Genomic DNA, 13386 nt, shown 5'->3' on the forward strand with positions numbered 1-13386 from the left:
CCCGCGGGGCCCCAGTTTCGGTATTTTGTGTGGTCCCCTGGCTTGTGCACCAGGGTGGCAAGCTTGTCAGGGGTGAGGGGCTCAGGCAGTGGTTAAACCACCTATATGCTAACAAGCTTAGCAATCAGGTTGTAAAGGTCCAGGCTGGAGGAAAAAAATTAAAACCAAACCTTAGACCTTGTCAGACTGTGAGGAGAATTATATTTTGAACTAGTCTACAGTGTGGACAGGAAATGACCTCTCCACAAACTGCTTCTTTAAAAACAAGCAGTGGTGCCTAAAGCTATCCAGCCTCCCTCCCCCTCCCTCCCTCTCTCTCCCACCCTCCCTTCCTCCCTCCCTCCCTCCCTCCCTCCCTCCCTTCCTCCCTCCAGCCTCCCTCCCTCTCCGCTCGGCTCTCTCCTCTCCCTCCGCTCGGCTCTCCTCCCTCCCGCGCCTCCCTCCTCTGCCTCGCTCTCCTCCCGCCTGGCTATAGAGGGCTGCGCAGCAGTTCCCAGCCAGTGTGCTCAGCCTGCCTGCTCGGTGTGCGCGCGAGCGTGTGCGTGCGTCTACTTTGTACTGTGGAGAACGCAGCCCATGTGCTCTGCATGGACGTTACTGATACTCTGTTGAGCTTGATTTTCCACAAGCAGGCGAGATGTCCAGCACACCACATGACCCCTTCTATTCTTCTCCTTTCGGCCCATTTTATAGGAGACACACACCCTACATGGTGCAGCCCGACTACCGAATCTATGAGATGAACAAGAGGCTGCAGTCGCGCACCGAGGTAAGTACTTCACCCTGGCCGGCGGGCTGGGGTCTTTTCTGCAACTACAAGGGCTTCCTCCCGGGGGTGCCGCTTGAATTCCGAGCAAGTGTCCTGATAGACAGTGCCTCTCCGTGGGGCTGCGCGCCCGGCTCGGTCCAGCAGTTTGGAGGTTCCCAGGGACGGTAATTCTTGGAGCTGGGGACAGTTTCTGCTGGCATCTTGCAGACGGCAGCCCAGCGCTGGGTTCGCACGCCGGGTCTCCAGACACGCTGCTTTCCCAGAACTCCGGGTGTGCAGGCTCTGAGTTGGTCCCGTCCGTGTTTCTGGAGCTAGAATAATTCCGAGGGGGTTTGTGCTCATTTGCATGTGGCCAAAGCAGAACTCAACAAATCTCTGAGGAAGTCAGCCTTGACCTGCCTTTGCTTTTCAAAGTCGTCAAAATCGAGGTGACGGGGCAGGGGAGTGACCCGCACACTTTCCAGAACTAGCCCGGGAGGGACGCACGTTTGTCTATTCTCCGTGTTAAATTCTGAAACCAGTTGCTTGGGCCCAGGGGCTTCCTGACTTTCTGCTTGTCTGGCTTGGGAGTCCCTGAAGGAGCTTGCTCCACATTCAAGTCAGCTCCAGTTTTTGCATATTTGTGATCTGGTACCGGAGACCCGGGCCTCAGCCTCCTGGCCAGTAACTCTGGGAGCGGGAGAACAGGACTTTGAGAACTTTGTAAATGCAAAACTTCGTCTGCCTCCCGCAATTTAAATATTTAATGCTGGATGACTTTTTCTCTCTGCGAACGAGGCAGGCAGGTCCTGCTGCTGCACTGTCCTTCTGCCTGCAAGTTGGGGCTTTGTGGAAGTGATTTGAGAAGGACTTTCTTAGAGAGGCACCCAAGTCACTTTCAGAAGTGGAAATTGCTAGGAATTCAGTCTTGTCTGCTGAGTTCAGATACCCGCAGGGTGATGGCAAAGAGCTTTTAGGGAATAGCTTTGGTGGAATGTGAGATGGAAGATTGACTCTCAACTCTGGTGAGGGACTCCATTAAGCCTGTATGATAAAATAAAGCACACTTGCTCGAATTGTCAATGGAGCCATAGAGAATTCATGACGTTTAATGTATTTAATACAGCTAACAAGATGTGACCTGCTTTCTGATTGGCTAACTGGACAAGGAATGATTTTTTTTTTTTAAAGAAAGCAGAGTTATCTTTAATATTGCAAGTTTCTCTACATGGTAATATACCATAGATGTTAAATATAATCGAGAATACTGTTGTATCTTTTACACAAACGTAAACTCTTGGTGAGTTGTTGGTAGTGAAGGGTATTTGTGTGTAGTGTGTGTATGTTATGGTCTGTAGATTTCATTCAGATCTTTGCAACTGTGTGATTTGCAATCAGATTCTTTCATAAACTATTGGTTGTTATAGCCTGCTTTTAGAGTTAGGATCAAAACTGTCTTAAAGTTCAGGGACATGTTAATTGCAATACAGAATTGGTGTAAAGAAAAGGTCTAAACTGTGATTCATTTATGACTGTTCTTGCACGGCACAAGATTTTCAAGAAACCTGTGTCCACCTTATATTGAAGAAGTTTGGAGGAGTTGTGAGAAGAGGTTTTTCTCCATCCTCCTTGGTTAGGAAAGCAGACAGATGTCTCAGCTACCTGTGTTCCCTGCGTGCGTTAATTATCACTTGGCCTATTTTGGGTTAGGGCGGCCTTCTGGAAGGCCCCCCGAAATCTGCAGGATACCACAGATCCTCACTTTTGTTTCACATTTGAGAGAAAACGTTTTGAAAAATCCCCCATTTGTAGTATGTTTCTCAGAACTAGTATGTGAGCACTAGTCAGGAACTCCAAACTTTTGGATTATGGGGCACTACTTTTAAAGATTTTCCTCTAAGTAGGAAAAACTGCTTTATAACTCCAAGGTCTAGAGAGGAGAGCTTGCTATGGTAATTTTAATGGTTCCTTTAAAACCCTGACTGTGACCAAAATAACCCCCTAGAAACTATTTTCTAGCGTGTTCTAGAGTCAACCCAGACAGAGCATAAAACCCTGAATATCTTAATATTTTTTGATGATTATCCGAATAATTGCCTGGACACTTCTTTTCTCTCTGCCAAGCAATAAATGATGCCATGAACCCCAGGCTAGAAATTTGTTTTCATTTTATGTGGGGGCGGGGGACAGAATCAAATAATTGCTCTTCAGATATTTGTTTGTTAACATTAAATATTAAATTTTGATTATGGTATGTAATTGGCAAAGAAAACATTTAGAAACAACTTTTTGTGAAAAAGTTTTATCGTGCTTTGCCAGTGATGATTATTTATGATACAAGATATTCTATTCTGGGTCCGAGGGAGGGATTGGTTGAAATAAAATACAATATGCAGCAAGAGTTACCATTTGTTTACAAAATCAACTAGATTGTTGAATAATTAGAATTGCACCAAATGCATCTCACATTGGCAAGACACACCCCGTTTTCTTCTCTGGCTCTTCAAGTTCCGGATTCTGTATTCGACAGCATTATTTGATGGACTCCTACGAACATGTATACACACACACACACACACACACACACACACACGTCTGGGCAATGCTCTCCCTTCTCCGTTCCTTTGTGAACATAGATGGGGCCAGGAAGAAATTGTCGCAAATCAGTTTGTGATGAATACATCGTAAACAAGTTTGTAGAAATTTCCTAGAAACCTCCTTTATGGAAAGGCAAGAAAGAGGCCAAAGTCCTAGTTTCATCTACTTTTCTCCATCGCTGGTATCCCCACCCTTGGTCCCCTCTTCCTCCAGCCCCACCTCAACCCAGCCTTTGGCATTCTCTCTGGAGGGGGATTGATGCATTTCTTCCAATTAAATCAAATCAAAGTGCTCTGAAGCTGGGTAGTTCTAGTTGAAAGAACATTGTGTGGGGAGATAGTCCTGCTTCTAACTAGTTTCTGTCACTTTCTAACTGGCCTGGATCTTGGTTCCTTGGTTGCAAGTTGTTTGCAATAGTCCTTTAATTCAAAAATTCAGGTTCTATGTAAGTCCTGGCTCGGGTTTTTTTTTTTTTTTTTTATGTAAGAAAGTATTGTGAGCTAAAGGGAACAGCACAGAAGTTCCCTTTATGTTCTTGGTACTTTGTTCAAAATCACAAACGCCACTGAGAGAACAGTGACTGTGAGGAGCCTGAAGTCAGAGAGGCTGCCAGTTTTACTTAAAGTGAACACTTCACAGAGGCAGGGACAAAGTAGGTGCTCAACAAACCTTTGCTCATTAACTTCTCCCTGGTCAGTGGTGCTGTCAGGGGCAGAGCTGGAGAACTACTTCATTGAAATTAGCACCTTTCCTGAGATGTCTTTGGGGGTCAGGTACCCTCCATGAGATTTTGAGTATCTGCTTTTCAATCCCCAAAGGCTCACACCCACATATCCCACATTTGTGTTATCAGCAGGAAATTTAGATCTCAAATCTTTATAGCAAAGGGCCTAAGACATTAGAGTACCTCACCTCTTGTGAAATGAGGATGAAAATTTTACAAGGCGAACACACACAGAAAATATCTTGTCCATGGTGTGGGCTGTTTTGCAAAATTTCTTTGCAACACTCTTTGCAGACTATCTGTGGAATTACATTAAAAAATGAGTAGCTACCCCCCTTCCCTGTCCCCCCCCCACCTTAAATGAAATGAAGAGAAACTCTGAGCAAGGCCTTGTTTTCTGTGGTCCCCAGGCAGTGGAAAGGGGGGGTTCCATTACCCATTGTGTATGTCACCAGGAATGGACTCAGAGTCTCCCCAGATTCACATCTTTGAATGGTCCTGTTTTCTCAGATGTATTTTGGAAGAACGTAACGTAACTCTCCAACTCTATAGTGTAACGGTCACACAGAGTATAGTGAGGATAAACATATGCACTGAAGTCTTCAGAATGTGTGCTGTGAAAAGCTTCAGTATAACAAAGGCAGTATTTTTTTTTTTTTTTTATCAGTTCCTCAGGTCTGTGCTGTGAAATTTTTAAAAGGGTAGCATCTGAGACCTAGCTTAGTGACCCTCCTTTTCGGTGAAGGGATTTTGCCCAAAGTGGGATAATTCTAGAATTTAAGAAAGTTTAGCAAGTCCAGTCAGACACATTTTTGTTTTTGTTGATAACTTTTCTGCACTTCGGTTCCTCATTCCAATGTCTCCATTCCAGTGAAGATGTTTTAAAGTTTATTTGTTTTCATGTTGACAGTATGCAAATTTTAAGAAAATACCACATACCAGGCAAGTATGGGATCCATTATGCCTTTCTTCTGTTTGGAGATTTTTTTTTTCTTTTATCAGTGTTACACATCCCACTCCAGAAAACTCTGCTTGCAACTGGAAACCTCACACACTCAAGGATTTGTATGAGAATCAGTTTTTAGTTTTACAGGATTTTCTATGAACAGGAAAATGTTTGAAGACCTTGAAATTTAAATCTGCTGTTTTCTGCCCTTTCTCAGCTCAGCTCTTCAAGTCCCCAGGGAGGGGGTGGGCGGGGTTGGGGTGCTGGGGTCTTTTCTTCCAGCGACATTTTTATATACTTCAGTCACAGGGTTTCACGTTGTGACATCATGTTTATTCATGGAATAGCTTAGTATCGCTGATGTTCAGATGGAGTCTAGTTAAAATAAGATTAGGTATTTTGGATAGGTAGGACAATGAGTAATGCTTTGTGATAACTTGGATTTTCTTCCTTGAAATTTAGGAAGAAAAATGTTGCCATTCCTCTGAGGCACATGAATGATTTTCTGTGTTAAACACGGAACTTTTCAAGTTTTTCAAAGGGGGTTGGTGAGGAGTGGGGGAGGGGGCCTTGGTAGTGGTAAGGAAAGCTATTTTGAAAATGTTAAATGAAACCAAAAGGGCTGTTTTAAAACGAGAACTTCCAAACTCTTATTTTTCAGGATCTTGACGTAGCCTCAGAAAACAAATTGCGGGACTCTTGTACCGATTTTATTTTCCTGAGGTCTTATCCCTCCCCATTTTCTTACTATGGGAACTGTTTTTAATTAAAAATTGCTGCAAACTATTCGTAGGAGGCCAAGAAGAAAAAAATTCTCTCCACCCTTGTTCAAGGCTCAGATTCTTATCAACCTAAAATCAATGCATATTTAAATTTCTCCATTTTGGTGCATAAATTATGATATAGTATTTTAAACAGGATGCAATTTTTAAGCATTTAGCTTTTTGTTTGGGTTTCAGAAAGAAATTAATTTAAATTGTATGGAGAACAGAGCTATAAATCTCCCTTTATTACATTTGTCCACAAATCTCATTTTTCACAAGAAACACAGAACACCCCCTTTCTGAACAAGCAAACAAAACATAAAACAAACAAGCCCAAACATCCAATATACATTGTCAAGAACGAGACTCATAAACTTACTTATTTGAATTTAGTTGGTGGGTCTCGAAATATAATTGATCTGGGCAAACAATCTCTTTTTGAAAGTATCAGAAACTAGAGCTTTTACAAAACTGTGATACATGTTACATAGACCTGTGTCATTTCCTGACCAAGATGTTTCCTCCCTCCCTCCCTCCCTCCCTCTCTTCCTTCCTTCCTCTCCTTCCCTCCCTCCCTCCTTTTCTTGCTCTCTCACTTCTTTCCTTTTTAAAAGAAAAAAATATATTTTCTGGTATCATGCATCTGACCATAGGTGACTATTCATACATAAGACAAAAACCATGAATTCTTTAAGAACTTCTATACTTCAAGCAATAACAGTATTGGCATTGGGAAATTATAGAGATAGCAAACACTCTATGTCCCCTGGACGTTCATCCTTGGGTGGTGAGGGGAGATGTCCAAGCCAGTTCTTACAGTGGATGGATTTAGGGTGTATGTGCGTCGAAACATTCAGTCCTCTCTGAAGGGCAGTCGTGATAACTGGCTTCTACAGAGCGGTCACTCTGTGGGTCTGTGATGCTAAAAGCCTTCCGCGACAGCTCATGTAACCCTCATAATGTCATGAGATTTACAGCTAACATCTGCATCTGTACTAATGAGGCAACAAAGGGTTAAATACATTGCCCAAAGTCACACAGAGGGTAGTTTAGTTTTAGAGGTTGTGCTGGTAACTGTTCTTTCATAGAACCTCTCTTGAGATAAGATGCCCTAGCTAGGGTTCTAATTTCAACTGCAGAAATTAACTAGCTGAATACATTTATTTTTCCCCGGGACAGGCTGCTTTGGGCAGTGCTTGGAAGGTGACCACATCCACCCGACTTGGCTTCACTAGTTGTATCTCAATTGCCTGACTAATGTCCAAAGGGGCCATGTGACATTCTAAAGGGTGGAGCCAGAGATGAAAAATATATTCTTATTTTTTGTAAAAAAACAAACAAAACTGAAATCATGTTCCCTGTTGAAGAATAGATAGCCTCAATTATCTGGAGACTCAATGGAATTGTGAAATACTACCCAGAGCCATCAAACAGTTTAATTTTTTAACTTTAAAATATTTCCATTTCCATGGGGTGCTTGACACTTCTCAGTTATGCTCCCGGAAAGATGGTGTTTTCATGGTTCTAAGTGGTGACACAATGAGAGAAAATCTTCCCGCGTTTGGGGGTACCACCCCCTCCTGCAATAATAACCAATATCAGGATTCAGAGATTAAATAAGAACTAAAACTTGGTGATGGCTTCTTTTGTAGGTAATCAGTAAGGAATCTTAGAGAAAATGAAGACATAGAGGGAAAAGAATTTCATTGTATTTTCACTTCCCACTCGCCTCCTTTGATCTGCTCCTGAACCAGCCTCCTCATAGCCTATGTCTCTTTATTTCCTTGTGGAGATGATGTTTCCTTCTAGCCCTTGCGGCCTCCTTTAGTTACCTGTGGTATTAGAAAAGCCTCCTAGTTATTGGAGAGAAGATGAGCTTCTTGGTTTGATCCACCCCCAAGGAGGTGTTCTGGGGCCTGAGGCTCAGGGAGGTGAAGACTCAGTCTGTGTATGGGCCTCCCCTGGGCTGTACCTTGTAATGTCTATTCCACAGTTTCTCCCATCTCCCCCCTCACGAACCCAACCGCAACATCCTGCCTGCACGTTACCACCACCTTTAACCAAGCCCGTCTAGTCAGAAGTTTCGATCATTCAATTAGAAATGGAAGACATAGCATTAAAAAGTTGGTGGGCCCCTCTGAAGAAGAGAAATTTGACCCTGTTTTGGGGACATCATGAACCTCTCCTTTTTCTTTGGGATGAGGATGGCCTCCTAATTGTACCTCTGCTCCCTCTTTCCCCCTTAGATCGAGTTCTCCTCAGCAACCGATGTGATATTTTTGAAGCATAAATCAGATCATTCCTCTCCAGCTTCCCCTCACACCTCGATGAAGTTCCACATTCTCTGCTCTTGTTTTAAGGTGCCATCCCTATGGCCCCATCATTTCTCTTCCGCGTGTTCCACAGAGTCCAGTCACTCACTTTGCACTCTTGTTCACATCTCAACACCTTTGCCCCCAGTGGCGGGATACAAATTCCCCCACGCTATTGCACAGAAGCGTGAGGAGGTCTCATTCGACTTTGGCTTGACTTTGGTTTTATTGGCAGGTAATCTGTCAAATACCTCAAAGAAAATCAAGACTCGCTGGAATAAGAGCTTTCCCCCTCTAGGAGGGGCCCGACTGAACATCTTAGATGCCCCTCCCCCTCACAGACAGACCTTCCTGGAATTAAACTACAACCCTCCCCCTTCCTCGCATTCTATCACATGCCCTGGCAATTTTCTTCAGGAAAATTACCAAAGCTGATTATTTTCTTCTGTTTATTGCATAAGTGTCTGCTGTCCTCAGTAAGTCCCTTGAGGGTAGGGACCTGGGTTTGTTTTGTTCACAGTTGTCCCTTCAGGACCACCTAGCACACCCTTGATATGTGAAATATGTCTGTGGGTAAAGACAGTTAGGGGCACCCACATCCTCCAGGTTGGCGCTGGCTTGCCTGGAATCTTAGCAGCAGCCTCCAGTTACAGCTGGGGAAAAACTGGGAGACTTGCAGTCCCAGGAGCACACACAGGCAATGCTCTGCAGCCTGGCAGGAAAGGAGCCCCAGAGGAGAATTTCTTCCTGACGGACTTTAAGTGTGCACATGAAAATTGTGCCCCCAACCCCAGGTGCAGTGACTGCTGGGAATCTTCTGACTTCTGATTAAAAATATTTATACTTATCCTAGTGTTTTTTTTTTCTCATTTGCTATTTCCACCCCTCCTGCTCTCTTTGGATCAACCCCCGGGGCTCAGTCATGAATTATGATCTGGGTTGTGATAACACCCTACATTTGCCGGAGCACTTTGCATTTTAGGAAAGTGCCTTCAACGCCATTAATTGTTTGAAGGGATTTGCACAACAGAAAATATGGGACGTTATATTAGTATGTGACTTGTGGTCTACAATAACTGTGTTTGCTAACTATATGGTATGGGTGTGTGTGTGTGTGTGCAAGATGGAGAGAGAGAGAGAGAGAGAGAGAGAGAGAGAGAGAGAGATGCTTGGTCACTGTGATACTGTGTGAACCTTCTGGTTAGGAAATAAGTACATTTCTTCCCCACCAGCATTTCTTCCTCAGAGAAGAGTCACATGATACCTAGAATAGAAAGGTCTGGTTACAACGCGGCTTACATGAAGTCAGATTTGGATACAAAGTCCTAATTTCCCTCTTAGCTGTTGTGTGCTATCAGGGAAGTTTCTAACTGTTCTGAATGTCTGTTTCCTTAGTATGATTTTATATGGGGAGGTAAATGGGTGTGAAATGTCTCATGGATACTAAGTGCTCAATAAGCTGCTGTCACAGAACGCAGCCACCTAAGTCATGCAAGACTTTTCTGGATTTCCTAAAAGTATCTGTCAAGAGTGTTTGCCTCACGACTTGCACGTGCATATTGCAATCTGCCATGGTAAGAGGCAGGACTTGTAAATTTGATGTTCTCTTAAATGACCACACACTCAGGGCTTTTCATGGTTACATAGTAGTGTTGGCAATAACCCTACACCTTCTTGTATATCCAGCTTAGAAAGTGTCTTTTAGCTATAGCAGTTGTTGATGACAAATATTGACCATTGTCTGGGACCGTGTGCACTCTGTGATGTGGAGATCAAGCCATGTGGGGCGTTTGCTCTGGGTAAGAACCTAGTGGAGGTGATGTAACATTGGAGTGTTCTCCTGCATCAGGGCCATCCAGTGGGGCCCTGGGGGAGGGCTGGAGAGCATCCACCCGCTGGCCCGGACTGGCTGTGGTGTCTAAAGAGGTGACTTCTCAATATGCAGGCTGGCACAGACTTCTCCAAGGGAGCTGTGTCAGCACCCAGCAGGAGTGTGTGCCTGGACTGATAACAGCCCTGCCGACTGATCTGCTATGACACTGAATGGCTCACGCCTTCACACGGTGAAAAGGCACACAGATGGGGCCGGGGATGTGCCGAGGGTGACTTTCTGGCCAGAGGGATCAGGCAGATGGGTAGGAAAGCTATTTGCCTCTGTTTTGCCACTCCCACTTCCAGGCTCTGTTGCTAATTTCAGGGTAGAGCCTCCTTGGTTTTTCATACTGAATTCTCTAAATAACACCTACCTTCCCACACTTAACTTCATTGACTAGGTCACCTATAATTTCTATTTAGAATTTCACATTAGTAATAATTGCATCACCCTTTCTAGAGAAACAGCTTCAAAAATTAAATTGCAGATACATACATACACATGATATACACACCTAGTTCTTACTACATATGTGTGTACGTGTGTATCTATTAATATTGCATATGTAGCATATGTTACATATGGGGGGGGAGTAAGTAGCGTTTATTACATTTTGCTTCTCCAAGTGGATCATGTCTTTGTGCTCGTGAGGAATTTATCTTGATACTGAAAATCCATGTAGACTAGCAAAAGCTAAACCAATAAACAAGACTGACCATTTGGCAATACGTGCAGCGACCCAGCACTTCCTATGCCTTATAATTTTAACCATGATTACCCTGTACTTGGCTGAGATTTCTTATTTGTAATTGAAATGAAGCAGTTGATGCATGTAATTTGTGTTTGAAAGGTTCTGATGGAGAACTTTTGGGGGTGCCTACCTCTCCCAAATTAACTGAATCCTGCAATTTCAGGGTTGGAACCCACAGGAGAGATCAGCTAACTCAAGCTTCTGATCTGGGAGGTGCATACACCACACACAGGTAGCACTCACCTGGCTTACAGGTCGTGGTCATTTTCAGAAGTCACCTCTAATCCTAGCTCTAGTCCCTCAGGTAAGAACTAGAACTGGGCTGATTCGACACTGTTACCAACAGCTAATTTCTACTTGGACCGGACAAACCTTTTCTGTTCCCACCCTCTTTCTGCTACACAAGTTTTCCATTCTAGTTGCCCTAAGATAGTATTGATCTATTGAAAAAAAAAATCACGGAACTTTATTGTTTTAAGTGATTGTTTTATGATTGTTTTCCTTACCAATTTATTTTAAGTTGCATCTGCTTGAAGTTCATCTATATTTTCTGATTAAAAAGACAGGTTTTTTGTTTTTTTTTAATCAATATAGTGTCCTTGTAAAATACAGCAGTTGCAAAGAGGTGAATATAAATCGTCTTTTATTCTACTGTGTGAAAGGCTGCTGTTAATATTTGCGTATATATATCTAAGGCACACATAAGCATTAACCTTTGCATGCTTGGAACATACCGACCCCTCTTTGGAATTCAGCTCTTTTAATTAAAATTATGAGTATTTCACCATGTTCTTAGATCTTAAAATGTAATTTTGAGTAGCCTGGACTGTCTATGCATATGTTTCTGTTGTTTCTGCTTTAAAATGACCAACAGCCAGACTTTCTTTCTTCTTCTTCTTTTTTTTTTTTCACAATATATTTGCTCCTTCGTACCACGATTTGAACTTCAAAATCCATATCCTTAAAATTCAGCCCATTCCCGCTGCAAGACGGAGGGATGCTGGCATGAAGGAATCGGCCACAGAGGCCATTGTGATGAACAGTCCCCTTAACATTCTCTTTTGAGAAAGATTTACCTTCCCATTTGAGGGCAAAACTTTCTCCCCTCTTTTCTCTCTCTTATGCTATTTCTGAACTAAGAGGCAGCTGTCTCACTCAAGGGTTTGTAAATCAAAGGATTTTTGACAATTCATACTGGGGAAAGGGTGTCTGAATTAATATTGAGGGTTAGTGTTGACCTAGAACTGTAGGTTGGGATTAGCAACTTAATTTATGACACTGTCTGGAGGACATATCTCGGATCCAAGGAGAGAAGTGATATCTTGAAAGTGTGAACTGAGTCGCATGCCATGTTATCTTATTTTCCTCATAGGATGAAAGAGCTCCCTGAGGTCAGATACTGCCTTCTTCACATTCTTCTCCTTCACGCGGTTGTGATTCTTGGTGGCCATAGTGGTCTTCCCTTAAAGGCACATTTCACGGAGGCAGCCATTTTGTAGCTGGTCTGAGTTATGATTGTTTGTATCGGTGACGCTCATCTGACGGTTGAGTCTCAGACTTTGATGTTTCCATTCTAACAGGGCGATATGCAGTGAGAGCGCCCCCCTTCCAGCACGTTAGCACTGGGTGATTGCCTTCTGCAGTCATGCCGATGTATATCTATTGATCTCTGTGTGACCTTGAGTCAGTTAACTCACCTCTCTATGCCTAGGTTACCTACCTACCTAATGGGATAGTAATAGAATCTATGTCTCCTGGGTTTTTGTCAGAATGGGAGTTAATTAGTTTAGTACTTGTGCCCTGTGACATGTTCATTATTACTGTTATGCTTATTTGTTTGGTGAATATTGATTGAACACCTACGACCTTTGAGGTATCATTGGTCTAGCAATATAGAGGGCAGCTCCGTTGAACGGCTTAGGCAGAGTACAGTGCGGAAGCGATGAGTGAATGGGTGTATGGGCGGTTGCACTTGGGAGACACACCTGGAAGTGGGGCCGCAGGGTGGGTGAAAGCTTTGGAGGTTGAGCCTTTACCCTGTAGACACTGTCTACACTGTCTACTGCTGGTGAGCGGGAGCAGGCCCCGGCTGCCTGGGTATTTCATCTCCCTAAGCCTTGGTGTTCTCACCTGGAAAATCATCCACGTTACTTTGCCTCATAGGATTATTTTAGCGAATTTGAAGAGCCAGGCAGGCCTGGCAGGCCTTAGTCCATCCCTTACTTTGTCGTAAGGCTCAGTCAACATTAGCTTCTACTGTTGAGTGAAAGGAAATGATACATGTAGCGTTTCTTTTTCTTTCTTTCTTTCTTTTTTATTTTTTGCCTGGGCAGTGAAACAATTTGATCTCCCTTGAGCGCTAGCCCTCTTGGTTGCTCTGTGGAGGGTGGCCTGACTTGGTGCATATTCATCTGCTGAGAGAATGGAATCCGTGGATGGGGAGATGCACAAAGGAAAAATTACACACACTTACTGGCTGACTGAGCTATTTTTAGCCTAGTGTGTCTGAAGCAAAGGATGGATTTTCATGGCATTTTTTTTTTTTTAAAGATGCAAAATTACCAGGAGCCAAGGCTACATAACTTGCCCAGGGATACTTTATTTGTCCACCATGGGGGCTCATGTGTGGCCCACCAGGCTTGTAGATGTCTCCTGACAGAGGGTCCCCAG

General features: G+C 43.5%; 1 protein-coding gene across 7 annotated transcripts in view; it reads left to right on the top strand.

Annotated features, from left to right (window-relative positions):
- Window positions 1-448: 448 nt before the first annotated feature.
- LDB2 (LIM domain binding 2) overlaps window positions 449-13386 on the top strand; it is a 311143-nt gene continuing 298205 nt past the window's right edge. For 3 of the 7 annotated variants that reach the window (XM_004681393.2, XM_012724131.1, XM_012724130.1), the window contains exon 1: window positions 449-769. In XM_004681393.2, the coding sequence (XP_004681450.1) occupies window positions 638-769 (132 nt within the window). In that variant the 5' untranslated portion in view covers window positions 449-637. The remainder of the gene's footprint in view (window positions 770-13386) is intronic. The other 4 variants (XM_004681394.2, XM_012724132.1, XM_004681392.2 and 1 more) reach the window with 2 other exon arrangements.

This window comes from Condylura cristata, unplaced genomic scaffold (genome assembly GCF_000260355.1).
Source record: "Condylura cristata isolate star-nosed mole 26May11 unplaced genomic scaffold, ConCri1.0 scaffold00012, whole genome shotgun sequence".
Taxonomy (NCBI): Eukaryota; Metazoa; Chordata; class Mammalia; order Eulipotyphla; family Talpidae; genus Condylura; species Condylura cristata.